The sequence below is a fragment of the Malurus melanocephalus genome, unplaced genomic scaffold (assembly GCF_030028575.1).
Source record: "Malurus melanocephalus ecotype Western Australia unplaced genomic scaffold, MMel_1.1 scaffold_566, whole genome shotgun sequence".
Classification (NCBI taxonomy): Eukaryota; Metazoa; Chordata; class Aves; order Passeriformes; family Maluridae; genus Malurus; species Malurus melanocephalus.
This window is the reverse complement of record NW_026623798.1, coordinates 237549-260168: the sequence shown is the minus strand read 5'-3', so window position 1 is coordinate 260168 and position 22620 is coordinate 237549. Positions and strand designations below refer to the sequence as shown.

General features: G+C 43.6%; 1 protein-coding gene and 2 non-coding genes across 9 annotated transcripts; all 3 read right to left on the bottom strand.

Annotated features, from left to right (window-relative positions):
- Nucleotides 1-167: 167 nt before the first annotated feature.
- ATG16L1 (autophagy related 16 like 1) lies at nt 168-21589 on the bottom strand. Of its 7 annotated transcripts, none has more exons than XM_057382392.1 (18): nt 20944-21112; nt 19807-19900; nt 17478-17589; nt 15907-15980; nt 15461-15712; nt 14506-14571; nt 12172-12258; nt 11376-11432; nt 10334-10436; nt 8250-8355; nt 8060-8130; nt 6496-6567; nt 4469-4589; nt 3536-3641; nt 2906-3055; nt 2478-2525; nt 2014-2115; nt 168-1632 (listed from the first exon to the last, which is right to left on the bottom strand). In XM_057382392.1, exons 1-18 carry the CDS (start codon nt 21056-21058, stop codon nt 1539-1541), a joined length of 1830 nt encoding a protein of 609 aa, XP_057238375.1. In that variant the 5' UTR covers nt 21059-21112; the 3' UTR covers nt 168-1538. The 7 variants fall into 7 exon arrangements, with proteins under 7 accessions (XP_057238375.1, XP_057238374.1, XP_057238376.1 ...); XM_057382391.1 differs by having other exon boundaries at nt 169-1632; nt 12172-12261; nt 20944-21111; XM_057382393.1 differs by lacking the exon at nt 11376-11432 and having other exon boundaries at nt 169-1632.
- LOC130583190 (small Cajal body-specific RNA 6) lies at nt 7433-7694 on the bottom strand. Its single transcript, XR_008966407.1, has one exon. It is a non-coding gene; the product is annotated as a small Cajal body-specific RNA 6 (non-coding RNA).
- LOC130583191 (small Cajal body-specific RNA 6) lies at nt 9855-10125 on the bottom strand. Its single transcript, XR_008966408.1, has one exon. It is a non-coding gene; the product is annotated as a small Cajal body-specific RNA 6 (non-coding RNA).
- Nucleotides 21590-22620: the final 1031 nt, after the last annotated feature.

Below are 22620 nucleotides of genomic sequence, written 5' to 3'. Positions count from 1 at the left end.
CCCCAAGCTAAGAACATTAACCTCTTTCCAACTCTGCACCAAATCCCACAGTGGGGGTTAACACAAATCCACAAGTAACTAGGACAAGGGCAATTCAGGTTCCTCTCTGTGCTCRTTCCAAACAAGTTCTCGCACACAGATGCACAAATAAATGAATCAGAGCAGTGTGGGGTTTTAAAAGCAGAACACAGGTTTATTTACAATCAAGTTCTTATGGGCAGCTGAATAAATAAAAACTTTGCCCCATATACTCTTATTTCCCCTCTGCAGAAAGTGTCTGAACAAAAGGATGGATTGGAGGGAGCTTGTCAGAATAGCTCCCCCAACCCAGCCCCTCCAAAGAACACACTTYCATAGTAAAACACTATCGGGAAAGAAGAAAATAAAGTGCAAATAAAAAGGCAACAAAACGCTGGTGGTTTATCTTGAGGCCCAGATGATGTGGAAAGGTTTGGCTGGATAAAGACATGCCAGGTAGCTCACACTCTGTCACATCACGGTTTGGAGTACCAGAAGAGGAACAGAGCCAAGACACTGTTCTGTACAGAGGACTCCAGCGCAAATAAGAATATTGCACGTGTGCTCAAGAAGGGGGCATGTGGCCTGGAATTGYCAGCACCAAAACAATGGATTTGGGATTTGACCCCACTGCTCCCGTGTTCTACTGACAGCTGCCAGGACAGGACGGATGAACAGAAAAAAGGGACCAAACATCTGTATTCCAGGACTGGAGTCACAGGATGACTACATCCCTCATCTCTGCAGCACAACTTCTACAAGAAYCTCAACAAGCTGAACTCTCTCCTCACACCCAGTAACCAAACTGCCTGTGGTATAAACAGATTAAAAACCTCCTATTTTGTGATGCCCAAGCTGYTGAAGGGCATTTCAACACAAGGGCGCAGAAGTGCCTCAAGAACTGATACATGGAGTTCACATGACAGTACTGGAGAGCCTGTGCTGGGACCAGAATAGACCCAAACCGAGCTGATGACTCAAAGGCAGAGCTGCAGAGGCGTGGAAGACTCTCTTTAAAAGCTGTTYCCATACTTCACACTTCCTAGGATGTGTTTCAGGATCTTCTCACCCCACACCTGAACTAGGCCATTTTAACAGAACACAGGAGACAGGACATGCTTTAAGTCAGCATACACAATGACTTCTTTCCCAAGTTTCCACCTCAGAAGTGCTGTAGACAGATTTGTGTGACAGGATATTTGGCACAGCTCTCTGGGGAGGAATCCTGCCAGTATCTTCAGCTCCATGTGGTGCATAGATACTGCATATAAAGGCATGACTACATAGCATTCTCCATCGAGACAGCTAATCCCGTGCTGAGTCCGAGTGCTACAGTGCAGTTACAGTCATGAGAAGTCTCTGACTCAGGCTCCATTCTCCATTGCTTTAGAGCTTCCCTCTGAAAGCAAAGTCCACATGCTTGTCAGTMTCCTGACTCCGGATGGATCTGGACTTGGGTATCCATGCTGCGCAGCCACGGACCAGCACCACCACACACAGAGCCTTCCACCCTCCGTCAGTCAAAATTCAGACCACAGCACAGCCTTGTTTCCTTTGTCCACACTGACCACATGGGTACCTACTGGCGACCACGCAACTGCATTGATAGAAGAACTGAAAGGGAATGCAGGAATAMGATTACAAGAAAGCTGAATTCCACAACAGCACTTGGAACTGGAATGAAATACTATAATGCTCTTATTACCAGTAAAAAAACACCCCACTTTCTCAGATCTCAAGGGACTTGAGCTTTTAATAAGTCAGACCGAGGTACAATTTCTTCAGAATGTACTGAATGCACTTAGAATCATATCTGTTTAACAAGATAACAAAAAATCTATCTAATTCAATCTAGTGAATACTGCCATGAATCCACAAAGATTTTGCATATTAATAAATTGTCACACACTAATGGAGTTGCACAGCTTTGCAACTTTTAACTCTCATAGCTCAGCAAGATTCACAACCCAGATCCCCACTTTCCCTTCCCCTCACCTGTGATGCTTCGCCAGCGTCCTCTCCAACTTCCCAGTAAGCACATTCCAAACATAGAGGGCCCCATCAGCTGAGCCAGCAGCCACATAGTTACCATCAGGGCTGTGAGATCAGATGAGGTGCAGATGTCAAAGAACAATTTTCAAGCCAGAAATTTTCAGCACACATCATCATTCTACCCACAACTTCCTAAGCAAGCAACTTGGCATTAAATAGTCTTTTAGGAATTATGTATTGTCGCCCACTAATACTAAGAGGTGAAAGCACTTCAAAACAATTTCCAAGACATTGGATCACTATCTACAGATTACCTCTTGGTCAAGCCAGAGTGTACCTCGGGCAAATTACAAATTCTGCCCTAGTTTTTCTAGCTGTAATTGGGGACCAGTGCAGCCAAGCATCAGGAATCACTCTGTTTAGCTGGGGAAAGATTTATCAGGTATCTTGTTTAAATCTGTCCTTACCTGAACACAACTCTCGTCCAGTCAGAGCCACATTTGAATCCTTGGGCACTAAGGAGTTAAAATCAGATAACTGTTAACTCATTTATAAGAGATACTCACTAAAGGCAATGCTAAGGATTTCTGCATGGTTCAGAATAAACTCCTGCATCCCTTTATCCCAATTCATGTTTCTCATACACCCTCCTCTCAGTGGTACCTGAAGAAATTCTTTCCTTTAGACCACAGACTTCTAAGCCAAGCTGCCTTTAAAGAGACACATGAGAAGATTCCCTAGAGCATAACGTCGCTTTTTCTAGACATTCTAGAGAACTTTGCCACCCATGTAGAAAAAAAGTGAGGAGACTGTACACAGAGGTCCTGAAAACCACTCCAGCACTTGGGGGTAACCCATCTGAAATTCCCAGTGTTCCTGTGAAGAACACACTCACCTGAATGTCTGCCTGACAGCACTGACCCGCAGATCAATGATCTTGAGTAGATCATCACGGGAACAGGTTAGAAGCTCTGTTCGCTCTGGGTTAAGGTCCAGAGCTGTGATTCTTCCAAGCAGCTCTAGTTCTTTTACTATGCTTTCAGTCCTAAAGACAGAAAGAAGAAAAAAGGGAAGGAAAGAASAAATTAGTGAACTAGGGTACAGAAGGCAAATCAGTGCATCAAAACTTTGACTCATCCGAATGTGGGAGAGGAGGAAAAAGGATTWCTGGTTTATTCTTACATTTTGTTTCTTTCCCAAGCTACATCTCCCTTTGTGGATAGCATTTCTAGCTAAGAGTTAGACTACTTTCCTTACAACCCCACCCTGGAACAGTAAGTACTGACCAATGCAAAATATTTACAAGCAAGCAGGCTGCCTTTTCAGAAAAATAGCATCCCACTCAAAAAAATCCCAAACCCATAATACCAAACAGCATAAAAGTAGTAACAAAAGTCTCTTTCAACRGCCTTTTACAGGTCTCCTTAGCTGCCAAGCTCAGGAAGAAGAGTTTCTGAGTTCAGATTAACCTGACAGCAAACCCATAACCATTCCTACACCATAAGCTCTCTAACAATAGTTTTACCTGATGTCCCAGAAACGAATTTTCTTATCAAAATGTCCACTCATTACACACTGCTCAGTACACACAATGTCATTGCAGCTAGATCCTGCAAACACTGTTTTTATACCTAAAAACAGAGAAACCAGTGGTGACACACTTAAATTCCCATTGTCCAAACTGAAATAGACAGAAAACAATCCCTAACAATCCCYCCCACACACACACAGAGTGCCACACAGAGCAGTGCCCAAGGAGTGGCACAGGGCAAACTGTCTTAAAATAATCCTGATTAAGTCTCAAACAACGTCTCTACCCTTCTCAATCTCCTCTGCTGGGACTTTAAATGTTCCCRTGACAGCTGCTTCACTTCCACTTCATATTTCACCAGCTATAATCTGCTGCTGTTAAACAATGTGAATCTGTCTCCTTGACCTATGCTTGCAATTCAGATATCAAGGTAACCTTGAATCTCAACTGCTACCTCAGTGGAAGCAAGTTTAAGAGCCCACAGTAGAAAAGCCAACAAAATAAGGTGTTTCTCCTGAGAAAAGCCTGGATCCTAGTAATTCCTTCATTTGYGGTACTGAAATTTTTGGTATGTTTCCAAGAGACATTTCCATCCACCTCAGGGTTACAAACTCTGGCTTGGCTCCAAGTTTTTAGTGGAAGACTAAAATACCCATCCCCACACTGGTAAAAAAATAACACTTCCAAAACCATCTGCTCTCAGTGCAATAGCATTAACAGTGCTTCCTGCACACACAGGATTTCTTATTCCAGGAAACAGACAGAAAGGATTCAGTTACTTAAGCAATAACACAAAATGGATGACTGCTAGCTTTTTCTACTTTTCTACTAGAAAGAATATTCAATAATTGTTCTGATGCCAAACTGCCATGAGCACTCAGAAGAAGCACAGAACATGGATGAAAGATAGAAGTTAGGCTTCCTTACAAACTTTGCTGCGGAGGTCCCAGAGCTTGAGGGTCCGGTCGTGACTTCCCGAAACAATGCGTGCATTGTCCAGCAAGAACTTGGCTGACAGAACTTTACCACTGTGACCTGTCAGGGTGTGCTGGGGACAAGAGATTGACACGGTGAAACTGAGTATTTCCACTTGTTCAACTTGTAATTTGCATGTCAACTGCATTGTTTGGCAGAAAAAAAAACATCTATTGCAGTTAAAGAGATCAACMCTGAGTAGGAGTGTCAATTGTTAGAGTCCAGCCTAGAGCTGGGAAATACAGGTCACCTTTGGCTGCAGTTTCTCCAGTGACTCAGGAACCTTCCTCAACATGCTGTACACACACATTTGATGCACAGATGGCAACTGCAGCACASCCTTGCAGGACAAACTGATGATAAAGTTATTAAAGAATGGGTTAAAGAATGCTGAAAAAGGAAATTGTGCTTTTCTGCTTTCACATGGACCTTCCCTCAAGGACACAACAGGGTATCAAGTCTCGACTGTTACTACATCTTCAAGCCTGAACGCTGAGACAACAGGGGATTTCAGAAAAACTCCCTGCAGCAGCTTCTGTAAGTGCAGARGGAGGCTCTGTGGGGCTGAGAACAGAACCACATTCACTTAGAATTGCTCAATTTTTACAYACTAAATCACAAAACAGACAAGGAATGACTAAAGTAGGAGTTACGAAAGGTAAGACAGAAATCTTCGTATATAGTTAAGATTTTTTGAAATACTCAAAGGACTATCAAATTACACAAAGCAATCCSGGCTTGGGGAAACACAAAATAAAAGCCCTTAAGAATGGAAAGCAATAGGAGCAAAGTTTCGGAAAAAAACCCCAAACCTGATACACAACACAGATTCAAAAATACCATTTTGCCTTAAGAAAGCAACCCAAACTCCAGCAAGGAGGATCTGTTTCACAGACACTAAATACAGATACCTGCATTTAGGCAGGGAGTTTTGGCAAAGTTTACAGTTATTTCAGCTTTACTGAAAGCTTATGTGCAAGCCATGAAAAGTCCACACCGCTCACACTCAGAACAGATCACACTATTTTATCCCAGCAAACAATGAATGCACTCCAAAAATTACAGGAAGATTATGTGAAGCCAGGTGAACATATGCAGGCATAAGTAACCTTTTGCWGTGAGTAACTATGTCTGCTAAACTTGTATTCACTATAATTCACATCCAGCAGTAGTTTTTGCAGCCAATAAGAAGGTGCAAAAGAACTGATACTGTTCCCTGTCCTAACTGAGACCTGACATCTCCACACTGAGAACTACCCAGTGAATGACAGTGCATCTGTTAGTTACAACCAACACAGAAATGTCAGAAGACCTGAACATTAAAGTAGCATTATCCTAAAATAAAAAGTTGAGGAAAAGCGTACATAGGAAAGCTCTTGGAAAGCTGTGAAGAAACTTTTCTTTYGGTCAATCAAAGCATAATTTTTAAATCGGAGCCAAGTGTTAGAGAAGAGTATGAATACAAAGTATCTAGGAGGAAAGGAGGAACCTTTCAAAAGACATTGAGGATAATGACCTGCATATTGAGGCTTTCTGTCTTAGACAGCCAGGCAAAGGGCACCTTTTCAAGAATGCTGCTCCTGACTTAACACAAAAGTCCCTCTTTGTCTTCTGCAAAGCCCTTTCCAGCAATCTCTCCTTTGAGTGAGGCTGAAACACTGAGGTGGCTCTCCATAAATCATAAAAAGCATTTAAATGTCCCCAGAGWGGTACACAAAAGTGGCAAGGTTTTGTTAGTTGGGGGGCTCTGTTGGGAAAATACACAGTAATTGGGGCTTCCTGCAAGGCTGTATGGAGACCAGCACTGTATTTTAGGTCTTGCCCTGAAGACCTTTAAGAGATAAAGAATCTCTCCATTAAAAGAACTATAGAAAATGTCTGTAAATTCCCAACTTCCAAAACTGCCATATCCCCATTACACAAAACTGGGAATACAAGACAGAAACAACCTGTGCACTGCTTTGCCTCACAAGACTCACCCGTAATCTATTGTCATCAACTGTCCAGATTCTGCTGGCAAAGTCATTTGAAGCTGCTAAGAGGTAAGAACCCTGTGAACATAAGATTCATTTAAAATTCCTTCTGCTAGTCAATATGCAAACCAAATTCAAATATTTCCAATAAATCATTAAAACCATATTAGTGCTATTTTGGCAAAGGAAGGAAAGAATAAAACCAAAACAACCACAGTAGTGAACGCCAATATGGAAAGCTAATGTAAMCCTTCCTTAAGGACTATGCCATCTACTTCTTACCAAAATGAGAGTTTGCAGAAYAATGGCCATAGATAAAACAATGTATGTATTATAACAAGCATAATGTGTAACAATAACTGGACCAAAAAAAGGATATTCTCCTTTCCCTTCCACCACAGTGAAAAACACGTTCTAGTTTACCCTCATCTGCTGTGGAGTTGCTTTCCTCTTTCTTGTTTCATAGTTGGTTTTTTTTTTTAGAGAAAAAAGCCTTGCCCACATTGCTTTGCCAGGTCTCAGAGTGGAATTAGCCCAATTCTTGCAAGAAATTTTCATTAAAATTCTWACATTTTAAGCTAAGATTCCAAAAATGAAATCTGCCTGAGAGAGAAATCAACTTGTTCATGCCTTTAGGCTTAGGGCTCCCACAAGTCCTCTGTGATGGAGAATAGTCACCACAAAATTCATGCTTGCATTCCTGTCCATCTCCAAAGACTCCTGAATGCTTGTAATCCTTCAGCACCTCATCTCAAGCAATTCTCACAGCAAATCTGTTCAAACAACTTGCCAAAACTCAGAATTAGTTTCTCSTACAGATTACCAGCACATCTCTAATGAGCGGGTCAGTGTCCAAAGGAAGGGTCCTCTTGGGTGCATATCATAATTTAGCACATAGAATCATCAAACAGCAGAAATTATATCTGCTTTGTGCTATGGAAGAGGTCTCAGCAGCAAAGTCAGATCACATGTCCAGTTACACCAATTCAAGACCCCAAACTCCTTCAAGCAGGACTGTTGGATGCTGATCCCAGCCATGTCTCCACTGCTCTAGGTGAACATGACCAAGCACATCTCATGCTRTCAGCAAACACTCTGCCAGCCACACCATTGCTGTGCTGTGGCTGGGGAGAAACTGCTGGGAGAAAAGGGTATGGAACTGCAAGTCTTGGGATAATCAGACCTTTTACTACTCATCACAGACCTCAGTAAAGAACTTGTGGAAATAAAACCTCACAAAAACAAAGCTTCAGTGTCTTTTCTTCTTTTGTGCTGTTATGTCAGCTTCAGTGGAAAGCTGAAGACATATTTCTGACTTAACAAAAACCCATAACAGCCAATGTCCGAGCTGCATATCATCATCTGAACTCTAAAGCAAGGACCAGAATTACAGACTGCATCTTACGCAATAAAGATCTTTTGTACAATTTTAACTACWTTCAGCTACTTTAATGTTTTAACTCATTTCTTAGGTAACTTTCCAATTAGAAGGGAAACAATAGCAGTGAAAAACATAATTCCAATTAATTYATTTCCAATTACAAACACTGGATATTGCACAGATACTCACAGCACTATCAAATTCTATGCTTGTAATCCCAGCATTACTGCCAGAGAGGGAACCTTTGGGCTCACACCTATCTGCACAGAGAAAGATGAAAAAAAACTTGAGCAATGGATTAGAACAGAAGCTGACACAAAGTGACCCATAATATGAGTTTATTTAGCATCCCACAATACCCCAAAGCAAAAAGGTTTACCTCCCAAGACTTCCCAAAGCTTAACCCTCCGGTCCATGCCTCCTGTTGCTAGTAATCGGGAGCCAGGGCTGAACTGCACTGCATTCACCTCCCCATCATGTGCATCCTGAGGAGGGGGAAGAACAGAACAGCCACCCAAAAAGAAATTAGCACAGACCCATAACCCACAGACCAGAAGYCTACATAGCTGTGCATCTTAGAGCAGTATATAGGAATTAAAGCAACAGATTGAAATTATGCTGTGACTGGTGGTGTACAGACAGCAAAAAGRTTGATTCTTATCTGAAGAAAGAACAAAGACACCATCAAGAAAAACAGCAGCATGAACTCAGCAGAGATAACAACTACCAAAAGCCTTAAAATGTTTCCTAAGCTTAGGCTCTTAAGTCACACCANGAAAATGACAGGACAAAAAACAGTAACAGGTGATGAGCTGTAGAAGGAAAGTAACTTTACATTCCTCCATCTATAGACAACCATGGAACATGATCCAATCTGTTCATGCAACCACAGAACACTCAAGTCAGGCTTGAGTTGGGTAGGTCTGCTAGGAAACAGCACAGCAGATGTACTGCATTCCCCAGGTGTGCTGGTAAGAATGCTGTGCTCCAGATTAAGCAGGACCAGCACAGGTGTGACAGCACCTGCTTTGCAGAGGACTTGGACTTAAGCTGTGCCTCCTCTCTCCAGGTGCACTGACCCCCCAGCACTCCTGCTTCTCACAGCTTAATGTTCTGAATTCTTGCCCTTTTAAAACCTATGAGAATTTTAAGATTAATTCCTTTCCTATTCCTGTTAATTTCATAGCTTTGCACTACTTAGACACACAGTATTACCACCACAATCTTAATTATTTTTTAAGTATTTTCAGTAACTGCTCTCTCCAGCTTTTTTGGAAACTTGTATTTTTATGGAAGTTTGCTTGAATGTGGTCTGCCAGCTCATATTTAAGACTCATCATACTGTAAACCTGATCTTCCTGCAAATAGAAAGGAGCAACCAGAGGAGCCATTCATAATAAAACTGGTGAAAGGCCTTGCCTAGAAGCTGTGCCTGGGAATGACTGCTGAAGTGATTACCTTTTCCACTTCCTACTTGCCTCTCCAAAGGTGAGTCCAAGTCTGCTCTCTGCATCTGCCAAATCTCTGCCACAGAGCCCTTGCATTAYTTCCTGGAATGCTATGCTAGATCTAAACATGTCTTGACTGTCCTCAAAACACTGAGGCAAAAGCCTAATACCTCMTCCCCTGATGCCCCCTATTCAAGCCAGCTCCAGCTGCCACTTCAATCATGATCCTGCTTTCACTTGAGGTGACATTGCTGCTCCCTCCATCCACAACTTCCACTACAGAAGATGGTAACAGTGCAAGCAAGAATACACAAGCCTTCCTATCGCAGTGAGCCTCACTGATATTCTGGATGAAAAGAAAAATGTCATTTCATATGCATGAAAAATCCACATGCAGCTCTGGAGTGCCCAAGAAAGCTCCAGAGGCACATTCAAAGAAGCAGCTGCATTACAGGACAATTTCCTTTCAGTTACAAGACAATGCCCTGCACAGAAACTTAAGTGTAGCTTTGTGAGGCCAAAGAACACATAAAGGAGGTCTCAGCTTGAAAACCTTTGATCATGCACAGCAAAAGAGGACACCCCACCACCATGAGCTCCTCTTCATCAYATTTGTTGGATTACATTTGGTGCCACAGCTCCCTTCACTGTGGAGAACTGGAACTGAATTAATCCCAAACTGTCAGCAATCTCATCCTCAATCACAGCTCTACTAAGGCATGATAGAATAGGGACTGCTGGGAGCCAAGAAGGTAATGGGGTGRAATTTCCCTGTGCCCTCAGAAAACTTCTTTGTCATCATCGACCTCAATAAGACAGACATCAAGCATACTGGCTCTGARAAACATCTGGCTAAGAATTAAATGGGATGAATGCTTCTACCAAACCAAGAATTCCTTCCTGTTTGGCAATGCTAACAGCAAGAGTTTCAGGCTATCASTTCCCACATGGAGGATTCTCCTCCTCCAAAATCAGAACAAGGAATGGCAGAGCAGAGAATTCCTTCTGTACTCACAAAGACACATATGGCAGTAGTGGGCACTCTCACTTCTTTACTGGCACCTGGATGTAGCTCTACATTATCCTGGGGAACAGGGAATGAGGACAGAGAACGCCTCCTGAGATGAAACAAAGCAGAAACATTTTAAAATGAGAAATGAACACAGTTTCTCTTGAGTTCATCCTGATCAGTACCTGTCACTTAACTACTCTGTACAGCAAATAAAAATGGGAAAAAGTACTTTTTTTATCCCATCTTTCAAAAATTACATTTGTCACATAACACCACATTCACTTGTGGCTTTAGATATTTCACAATTCRCCACATAAGTTACCTGAACTCATTACTGACCTCATGTTGGAGCACTGTTTAAATTTTTTCAATAGGAAGWGAAACATGGTACTGACTGCAGCTCCATCATTATGTTTAAGAAGACTCAACACTATTGCAGCACTACATCTCAGGCAGTAAAATGCTCTGTTCCAAAGCTTGGGCTGCTCCAATTAAGCAGACATCCATCTACAGCAGAGCTTAGTTTAGAAGGACTGGCACACTGGCACCTGGCACTCTGGATACTGAGCACTGAACCCAACTACTAATTTTAAATAATCCCGTTGAAGGGGCAAAGTGCAGTGGAAAGTAAGAGCAAATCCCATGTATTTTCTCCACAAAGAGGGACTCATTGCCTCTCTCACTGGATAGTTTCTAACCAGAGTTATCAACTGCAGAATCTAACCAGTACAATGCAGCTGTGTTCCTTGTTACTTCAATGGAATACGATCACATGCTGGACTAAGAGCAATAATGTTTTCACCTGGCAGTATCAGAAGACTGATGTCCCAAAAGGGGAGACTCAGACAGACTGGAGGGAAAGGTCAGAGGTCAGCACACGGCAAGATGGAAGAAACAGGAAGTTGAGGAGAACAAAAAAGAAAAAAAAAAGGCAAAAGCTAGAAGAAAGGCTGAAAATATTTGTTCACGTTCCCTGCATCACCAAGATTTTGGTGCACATTGAAACCAATATACAAAACAAGGAGGTGAAAGTGTTCTAACCTACCCAAAGATATTACTGATAGAATCCAGAAGGCCTCCAGCTGGCTGGGAGAGTCGCTTACTGAAGGAGGGGAGGACAGGTTTAAACCTTGTGAATAGCTTCTCCACACAAAGATCAATACAAACACATTTCACAGCAACACGTCTCTGGAAAGACTCCCTCCCCTTAGACCCAGCCCAGAGACAGAACACAAAGGTGGGCATCACTGTGCATAAATCATCAGTAACTATGACTCAGAACACATTTTGTGGGTGAAGTTTCTTCAATTTCCCTCAACCTCACCCCATGAATTGCTGGGTTTAGATATAAGTCTGCCAAGCCTAAAGTTTCAACCAAATTAAGCCACAATCTCATTTAACTACCTCTTACTTTCCACTCACTGCTATTTTAGAGGAAGAACAAGATGCATTTAATCTAGGTGAAGATTATTTTCAGCATTTCAGCTACACCCAGCTATTTGCAAAGTTACATTGATATATTGCAGAGTAATGGAGGCATAMAACAATATGCACTGTAATACTCATGTTTTTAACTATTTACTTTTAAAACATTTGTTTTAAACACAGATTTTTCAGGCACTAGAGTAATTCAGTTAAAACAGCAAACGAAAACCAGCATATCTAAAGCATGGCAACAGATCATACAGCACATGAGATTCCTACTGCTCTGGTGGAAGCACTAAACTGTGTTCCACCTAAAGGCAACTAAAAATCTAAGYAACATTCCCAAATTGTTCCAGCTCTCCTATGCCCCTTGGTCTTCCTCAGTGACATGCTACAAGAATCTCTTGGTCACAAACCTGGATGTCCGGCTGACAGCTCGCACMGGAGAGGTTTCCTCAGCTGTGTCCGAAGTTTCATCCGCAAGCACTTCGATATCATCATCCCTGCTGAAATGAGAGAAAACAACTCCTTTTCAATTAGCCACTGACAGCATGAACTGACAGGATGCCACAGCTCCAGAGCCCGTCAGTGTCCATGCCCAGACTAGCCCAGGTTTATGGAGCTGTAGCAACACACAGCAACACACACCCAGACAACACACACTGACCCAGCTGCCACTGCCAGAGATGTAACACTCAACACACAATGTCTGAAAACAGATACAGACAGCCACTAGATTTCAGGTTTTTCTTTCCAGGTGCCAATTCCACTTCACTGACAGCAGGACTGGATTTCCACGTCCCTCTGTTGCTGTTTTTAGACCTCCTTTCCATATTCTCTTTACTACAAGCATCCAATTTCAGCCTGTAGCACTAACTACATACAACCCATTGTATGCATTGTAACAACCCATCACAGCTGATGAATCACTGTGATTCACTACTGAGTGAATGATATTTGCTGGAACAGTTACAGAACAACAAAAACATGAGTTACTGCAACACCAAGTATAGGTGATAGCAGCATCTTTTTTGCTGCTTCAAAAAAGGAAGTTTAAAAAAAAAGCACAAGAGTTTGATAGAATTTTCCTCCTTCACCTACATGGAAGACACCCTGATACTTTCTACACTGTACACAGTAGGTGTGAGAGATGTTTTAGTTCTCTCCATTAAAGTGCTGGTGGTCGACAACAAGCGTGAGGTTCCAACAGACATAACATAAACTAATCCAGCTAAATTACTCAGCTAATGCTGAAGATTTTCCCCCATTAGTCACAATGGGCTATGACAGCCTAGTAKTTCTTTCCGCAACGATCATTTTTCCTCCACTGCTGCTTTTGCAGGACAAACTATTTTCAAACACACTTTACCAACCTAATACCATTTGACTGAGCAGGAAGTTTAAATGCAGCATTTAAAYAACCATTTTGTGCCATCAGATAACACTCAGCTGCAAAGGCATTTAAAAGGACAAAACCATTCRTAATCCCTCATTTCAGAATATACCTACACTTGCAATTCTAAGATTTTGGAGAAGAGTGTACATGAAAAGGCWACAGAAAATATATGCACTGATTGAATGCATCAGGCTGATGTTTCAATAAAACACTATGAAGTTCTGCTAATATTTATTTTTAAAAATCAAAAGTTTCTGCTATTAATACTATGTGTAGCAAAAGAACTTTCCATTTTAACATYGTATTTTTAAGTAAATATAAACACCAAGGCACACCCCTTGAAATGGTACTGTTTTTCCCTTCAGTAAGCAGCATGTTTACRCAACACAAACCTTCTCAAATTATAAAATCATAAAAAAGAAATGAAAACCATGTCTGCAGCAGAGTTTGAGTAGTTTACAGAAGCAATTCTGCTATAGGGTGTCTCATACTCCCTTTCCACATCCCTTCTTCCCTCTCCCAATCTTTCGTGTAGCCCCCTTTCCAGAGGGATACACTGCACCTGTCCTGCACAAAAGCTTGCAGCACAACCCTCAACATAACTCTGTGATGTGAATATAAAGAGAAAAGACCTCCAGAAAAAGCCTGCAGGCTGCTSTGGCACCACTCAGCAGGGCCCAGKAATAGAGCATCAGATGCAGCTGTCCTGGACTGGGCAAACACAAACACCCCGATCAAGCCCAGTTCAGAGCACTCAAAGCTCCCACTGCCCACTTCAGCCACCTGATCCAATACCACCCAGGGCCAAACACAGCAGGGCAAGAACAAGGGACTAGAGGGATTTCTCTTCAGCTCACCAGGTAAAGTACTCCACTGTTGTTTTCCTTAGACAATAAATCCCCGCCAGTACAAAAGGCATGTATTTTCACCCAGGTTAATTCACTCAGTACCTATTCCTACAAGAAATCCTTGAGCACATTCGTAGTCTAACATTTTAAAATYCAGGCATCTCCAGAATAATTGTTTCATGACTTCATTGTTTCATGAAGAACTATCTTTAAGACCAAAGGCACATATCTCAGCATGAAAACATATATCCTAAAAACATCTATTGACCATATGAACCATTCTTGAGACTTTCACTCCAAGCATCTATTTTCAGTCCTAAAAGAGCTCCTTCTTTTGTAAGTTCAAGTAGGGAGAGTTACTGCACATTTCTGACTTTACACAAGAAGTTTAAACACTCCTCTACAACACCCAATTTTAGGAATAACAAAGATATTATTTATCATGCATCTGCATAAATCTGAGGCATGAACTGATGAAAAGGACTCTATAAATCAAGACTGCTTACGGTTCAACAGGCAGGGGCTCTTTGGCAGCTTCTGCCAGCTCCTTCTGCAGCCTGGCCTGGCGCCTCCTAAGAAAAGAGAACCCAAGATTACTGAAAAACAAAACCAACACTTCCTTAATCCCATTCCAAAGGCTACCTTGCACAGTTTTGATGGGCTTTATAAGACTTTAAACATAAATTTAAAAAAAAAAAAAAAAAAAATCAGTCCATTGCCCTAATTTCATTCTGCTTTTCAAGATACTCCGAGCAGCAGAGGCAGTTTTCTTACTTGGAGTAGCAGAGGACAAGATCACTCAAGTGAGGCAATGAGGCAAAGTGAACCTATGGCCGTTTATGAACGATCCATATGAATTAGCCTGGAGTACAGGAACTTGCCAAAACAATGATTATGTTAGTGAAGCTAATACAAAACTGCCAGTTACTGTGAGACTTAYAGCACAGCTCTTAGTCTCCAGATATCATTAGCTGGTAACTAAGCTGAAACAGCTCAGAAGAAAAAATTACTWTGAAAGGAAAAGAAGCCATACAAAGTTATTTTTGCAGTAAGTTTTACATAGCTATGTCTCATGTCAGATCCTCATTCTAGAGGAAAGCAAAAAATACTGTAGTCAAGTCAAAAAAGGATAAAACAAGGCATGATGTAAGAGACAATATGAACAAGCAACRTCCACATCTAATACCAGAAAAACCCCTGCAGAAAATCAGTTACTATCTGATTTATGATCTTCAGGCTGCAGTTAAACGTGGCTCAAGAAACAAAAAACACATTTTATTCATGTAAAAGACAGGAAAGCACCAGTCTGTGTTGGCCAGAAGAAGGAACGAAAAGTTCTGGACTCTCACTGTGCTGTGCTAGAATAGAGATCTCAAGGGTCAAAACTAAATCTGGTTTTATCCTATGCACCCATAACTGAAAAATATGTCAGTTTTGTCAAACAGAGGTAAGGGATTTCACCTTGAATCCTTTTCATTYTCTGCATTCAAACGATTGGCTTCTTGTGCTTTCTCTGCCATCCAGCGTGAAACCAGTTCCTGGTTGTCTTCAGTAGTTTTCCTCAGTTTCTCCTCCAAGGCATTGAAGGTGATCTGGAGAGCATCATATTCATCTTTCAGTGTCTGATTAGCTCGCTCAAGATCTTGCAGTTTGCTACGCAATTCCTGGCACTCTGTTTCCAGTTCAGAAATCTTTTGCAAATACTCTGCAATCCTGGAATGGCAACAAAATACACAAAACAATGAGGACCTCCTTTGGGACCTGTGCCATCTTCCTTGGACTGTTTCCACAACAAAGGCATTTTTACAAAGGCATTTTTAGCCCTGGCTAAGACTCTTAGAGAATATTATAACTCTAATAAAGAGTTCATCAGAAGTCTAGTCACAGACAAAACAATTCCTACTCACTTGGCTTCRTTCATCTGCATCTCTTTGTCTTTCTGCTGCATTTGGTTGTTCAAATCAATTACAGACTGGGCCAGCTGGGGGGAGGAGAAAATTGYATTACAAGCTGCAGAGGTGTCAGTGGGCAAAATACAGACCAATCTAGCATTAAAAGCATGGATCACACATTTCAGGTCTTTTTTACCCCAGCTTTCTATGCAGATCTGCTACAGAGGTCATTAAATCAAAGAATCCACTTTCAAAAATGAATTGTCAAAAAGCTGCTGTCCTTTGATACCTCACTCCCTTCCCTCAAAAAGTTTCATTAATAATCAGATCAAATAGAATGCATATCAAGAAGAAATTTTAGTAGTGGAAAAATCAATATATTAACTAAAAATTGTCAAGTAAGTAAACAACAAATGYGTACTGACAACCAAGAAACAAATCATCCTGTTATGGCCAGGACAGCSATGTCAGGAAACACAAGCAAACATTGTGAACACAATGCCATTAAGAATTTTCTCACAAAGACAGTTGCTGGTAGAATGCCCTCAGAGCCCAGGGAACAAGAGGGGCAGAGGCCAAGCTCACAGCTTACCTGGCAGCACAGTCTCAGTTGCCCAGGAAGAAGGAAGACTGYTTTTTAGGAAGAGTGTCTGCCTGGATAAGTGGTTTTAGGACACCAGGTTGGGGGCAAAGAAAGAATYGTGAGTGCCCTGACTACTTGGTGCACACCTCCTACAGAAAAGTCTCCTCTCTGGAAAACTSAGAATTGCTGACACGGGAGCTGCTCCACATCTCCAGTGGAGTGTGATCAAAGGAGCATGATAGCATTTTCCAGTAATTTCTACCTTTTTTCTATAAAGGTGCGCCATCCCATCCAACTTCTGGACTCATTCAGTCCACTGCTGTACTTTCAAAAACCCAATTCTACCATTGAAGCCCCCATATCTCCTTGTGTCTTGGTTTGAAAGACAGGTGTTTGCCAATGAAGGAAACAAAAGGAGAAACCTTAACCCACAACACCTTGTCAAAAAAATCCCCAAAAAATCCCAAAAAACAYGAACCCAAAACCCCCTGGCTTTTCCTCTCTTCCAGGCCAAGTGTCATAGTGACAGAACTCCTGGGCTCTGAACCAGAACTCACTTTCAAGCCTAGCACGACGGCGCTTTCARCCTTGGCTGGTGCTTGTTTGTTCTGTCACTGCCACAGCAGTGGTGCTGCAAAGCGAGATCAGTGAAACCACACACAGTCCCCTATACCCCATTCATCCYCAGTCTTTTAAAGGTATACCCAGAGGTCACACACACCTCTATGGCCTCGATCAGTTCTTTCCTTCTCTAATACAATTAAAAACCTATTAACAAAGCACAAAATTCAGAACTTAAAAAGCATGCTAWGCTTTTAAGACAATGTAAGCACTCATCTCCTGGTGACAGTGTTACAGACCTGACCATCTCTGGCTGATTTTAATCATCAAAAATTGGGGAAGCTTGAAAACATTTCAGACAAAAGCAGGAAAAACTGAAATCAAGGTCAGGCTTCCAAAAGACCACATATGGACCACAGAGAATACAAGATGACTTTCCAACCTCGCCACGTTTCTTGTGCAGCTCAGTCAGCTCCTCTTGATGCTTTATCTTCAGCTGGGCCAGTTCCTGCAGCTGAGCATCATTCCATGTGCCATCATGTCCTGGGCTGCAGCTGGAAAGAGAAGAAGAGATGCCACAAACTAGGATCCAACTGTTTCTGTACCTTTGACAGGGCCAGGGCACTGTGTCCCTTGGATGTTACATACATCAGGGACACACAGGTGATTCATAACAAATGAAGCCACAGCAGGCTCCYACACTGCACATTCCTCACCATCTAAAAAGTCCTCCCACAGTACAGGAAAGTTACATTTCCTGAGGACTAGGTTCATTTTTTGTTCATTTCTRAATCAGAATTCAAATTCCAATGGAAGCTAACTAGACTTTGTTTAAATTTGCATGAGGACTACTGAGCCTTAGTAGTACACTCTCTAAATTCAGGAACAATTACAAGCATTTACCACCCCAGTTTAGTCTGGAGGGTGCTGGTGGACCTTGAAGATGCAAGATGTTTGGAGAGGTTACAGAACCAAAAGCCAGGAAACCAAGGGTGTGGTGCACTCCCAGGTCCTTGGGTTTACAATCCCAGGTGTGACAAGTCACTTCTCCATTGGCCTGACTATGCTCTTTTTGTGCACAAGCTAATAAGTGGTTACTAATTGTGTTTTTCAACACTGTTACGGTAAGATAATCTTGAATTTCTACATACCAGAACATTTATATCCCCCCAAAAAAACGGCTGAGTGTAACATTTACCACTCATGTCTCTGGAAGCAGATAGGAACTGAGAAAAACAAGTTTTTTTTAAAGCAGATACACAGACTCTGAGCACACTATCAGCTATATTTTGAACCACAGCTTTTAAAAAAATCGTAATTTTAACTTCAACATCATTATACAAGACAAACAGAATAATGTAATTCCATCCCTTTCTGCAGTCATTTTGTGTTGCAACAGTCCAGAGCAAAATAGATAATCCATCCAAAGGCCTCACAGTGATATCAGTAAACTAATGTTCTTCTCAACAAAAAGCCAACAAAACACCTCACTGAACTAATGCTGCACTAATTGCATTTCCAAAAAATTGCAGACAAAAAAGTGCAAACAGAGAAGAGGCCAAATCTTGAGATAATACCCAACATATCCTATAGCTCCAGCCATGCATACCCCTACAGCCAGAACCAGACAATACTCCTTGGCCTTGAGTAAAGTAAAAACACTTTTCCTCAGCTATCTAGGATTAGGAAAGTAATTATGTTTCAAAAGCCTGTCATATATTGAGCACAGTATTAGAGTTCAGCTCAGTATTTACTTTCAGATGCTGCTTCTGTGCCTTTCTCCTCATCCACATTTAGTGCAGCCTCATCTCTTAGAGCTAGCATTCAATGAGAATACGATTCCCATAAACTGAAATAGTTAAAGACAACTGCAGCTGTGAGAAAGCTTTTGGGAACTTTCACATGGGTGTTAACTCCAGCCTGCTGGAGTTACGCCTGCAACTCCTATAAACCCAGGAGTTCTTCTTTCTCTGCTATATTGATTCGTTTTGTACACCAATTAGACACATTCATACTGTTTCCTGCTATAGAGGGGGGTCCTGGTTTCAGGACAAGAACAAAAAAAAAACCTCAGCAGAGGAAGCAACTCTTACAGAAGTAGGAATTTTGAGCTCCTTGGTCCTGCCTTCTCTTCAGATATACCAAGGGTAGAGCCTGSCAGCCTTCACCTGAGGGACAGACAGGCTGTCCAAGGGACACGTCTGGTACACAGGTTTGCTGTGGAGTCCAATGTCAGCAGAACCAGCAGCAGCACCAGACTGCTATTCCCAGGTTACAGAGGAAGCTTCCCAAGAAATTCTGCTAMAAAGAAAGCAGAAGACACCTTTTTGGCATCTGCTGCTTACTTAGGACAGASACTTCACGGTCATGGTTTATTTCTGTTCTCTCCTTTCATGTGATGACACAGACTGAAAGAAACGAAGCCATTAAACTATCCCATRCTCATTGGAACAGCAGGCAGACACTGTAAGTGCCACAACACAAGCAAATCAAAAGCAGTCAAGTCATTGTGGTCCACCTCTGTTCCATGAGTTTATGATAAATCAGCTTCCTTCCCAAACCTGGCCAGACCTTTCTGTACTGCATATTCTAAACATACTTTAACTTTATCACAGGCTTAGACACAGCTAACTTATTTTTAGTCCAGCAGAATTCCAGTTTGTTGTGTGCCATGTCACTGCAGGACCCAGGAATTCTTTGTGTGAGGCATCAGTGGTTTAGGTTACACAGTGCAGAATGGACAGCTGCTGACAAAATGGAATGTTACATACCTGATCTCATGTCTGCTCTGCATGTCATATTTTTCTGCTTGAAGCTTATCAGCCAGCACCGCATGAAGGTCTGACTTCTCCAGCAGCTTGTTATCTGCAGGAGTGAAAAGGGTGCTTAAGACAACTAGAAAGCAAACCCAGATTCTCACCTTCTCCTGCCAGCTGTGATCCAGCCCTTTTAATTACTCTGACACAGCCAAATGCTATGTGAGCCTCCACCACATCAGTGCTTTCTCCCTCCTCTTTGATCTCAACAGGTTCAGGCACCATCCACCTACAACCCCAGGAATTCCACATTAATCCAGATGCTGTGTGAGACTGGTCTTATGAAAGCTTAATAGGAGAAAAAGACTGTGCATTGTTATCTGATAAAACAGAGAGCTCAAAGTTCAGACTCTTTACAGTCTCTCAAAGGATGGTAACCAGAACAGGCCTGGCAGAGAGGCCAAGCCCAGGGTCCTGGGGGGTTTGCAGGCTCCTCTTCAGGGTCCTGCCCAGGACTGTTTGCTTTCCCCCACAGTGTGTGGGACCCCCCATTCTATCCTGACACAGYTGAGGCAGAAGAGGGGTGGGCAGGAAAGCCCTGGACAGAGTGCTAGCCCCTGGATAGATCATACTTTTACAAAAGATCATGAGCAGGGTGAATAGCATAATTGTTCTCAGGTCCACAGACTGAAGGAATTGAGCAAACAATTCAGACATTCAATCACTGTCCACAGCACAAAGCAGTTCAGCCTCTGAGAGAACCGAAACAACTACTTATTTCCCTCGATAAAGGAGAAACCCCAGCTTTCCTATTATTACAGACATTTCCCAAACAGTCTCGTGAAAACAGCTCGGGCGAGGCCTCGGGAACCCTGTGCCGCCACGGCCTTCCCACTTTTGAMGAGGAGGAATGCCAGAATTATTCCGACTGGAAGGGTGCAGAGCGGGTCACCAGGTCCCACCTCCCTGCTCAAGCAGGGTCATCCCTGAGCACACAGTACCGGATCGAATCCTAACAGTTCTGGAACATCTCCAGCGACGTAGACTCCGCACCCTCCCCACAGAGTAAGAGTATCCCTACAGATACTGATGGACATCGGTGAGAAAGAAGAGAAGCGCTAGTCGGCCGCGCCCCCGCCGGGCCCGGCTTACACTGGGCGATGATCTCTTCGAAAGCCTGACTCTGCAGCCGGTCCCGCCGCCGCAGCTCCTCCGCGATGTGCCGCTTCCAAGGGGGGAACCCGGCGCCGCGCAGCCCCGATGCCATCTTCAGAGCGGGCCGGGCCGGGCCGGGCCGGGCCGGGCAGCGCGGGGCGGGGGCGGCGGGAGCTCGAGGAAGCGGCGCAGCGACGGGAGCCCCTCAGAACCGAGCACGGGCTCCCGACCGCGCCCCCACAGCCGCCATGGCGCCGCGCTACGTCAGGGGCCCTCTCGTCTGAGCGGCGCGSCGCGACAGAGACTGCCTCGCTGCTGCCTGACGCCGTCCGCCCACCTCCAGCCCGCTCTCGGCGCCAATGACACCACCAGCCGTGTCCCCAAACCAGAAAGCGCCGCGCGAAATCGAGCCGCAGGCACGGGGGCGTGGTCGGCCTCCGGCGGGAGAACAGGCGCTGTCTAAGCAGACGGAGCCTCGAGCCGCGCCATTTTGTGTCYTCCATGCAGGCGCCATCTTGAGAGTGGCTCCGCCGCCATCTTAAGGTTTTTCCCTGCAGCCATGTTGAGAGTGGCCCTGCCGCCGTCTAGAGAGCGGCCTCGCCACCATCTTGGGAGTGTCTCAGCCACCATCTTGAGAGGGGCCGAGCCGCCATATTGAGGTCCGGGCGGCCCCGTAATAGCGCATGCGCACAGGTCGCCCACATCGGGGCCATGGTAGCGACTTTCGGGGCCGGGGGCRGAGTTCCCCGCGTTACACAGCCCGAGCCTTCCGCGGTCACAGTGCTCGCAGCTCAGTGCCCCCCAGGGCCGGTAGCACCTCAGTGACACTGACGACACCTCAGCTGCTTCGCTGAGGTGAAAGGCTGGTGCCCCTGTGGCACCGGGACGGTCCGGCCTCGGCACCCAACGCCACACCTCTGCCTGTCSCTGTTAAAGCACGGGTGTTGTATTAAGGGCTCCAGAGAGGAGAAGAGGGAGTGTTATAGTACAGTACCAAAACGAGATACACCTGCAATGCCATTTGTTGAGTGGTCTTTGTGCTCCGTCCCGTCCCCCCACCCCCGTCCCGTCCCCAAGACACCTCTACTTCTATCGGGGCACACGGAGCATCTCTTGCCGCAAATCACGGGATGTCAGGCCAGGAGGGACCACAGTGGCTCATGTAGTTCCACCTGTCTGCTTCACCAGGGCCATCCCAGAGCACAGGGGACAGTATTGTGCCCAGAGGACTCTGGAATATCCCCAGGGAGGGACACTCCATAGGCTCGCTGCACAATCTGTTCAGGGCTTGGGTAGTATCCAGTGTTGTAAACACATAGTGTTGGCTTTCGCAGATATTAAGATGGGTGCTATCTGTACAATGCCTTTTTWGCATAAGTAACTTAGTTATGCAGACACAGTGGTGAAATAGTCACTGATGTTTTTGGTTTCTCTTTTGTAACTCAGATACAGTTATGATACAGCTGATGCTGTTGTTTTAGCGTTCTTGTGGTTAACTTACAATAACTGAAGTGTTGTGGCTTGTGACTTAAACATTTTCMTGAAGGATTTTTTTACACATTATAGCAAAACTATATAAAAGCTGCAGGGAGAGCCACTAAGACTCTGAATGGGGCCCTGGGTGCAGCTACACTGACCGATAAGATAAGATAAGGATAAAAGAATGCATGAGCA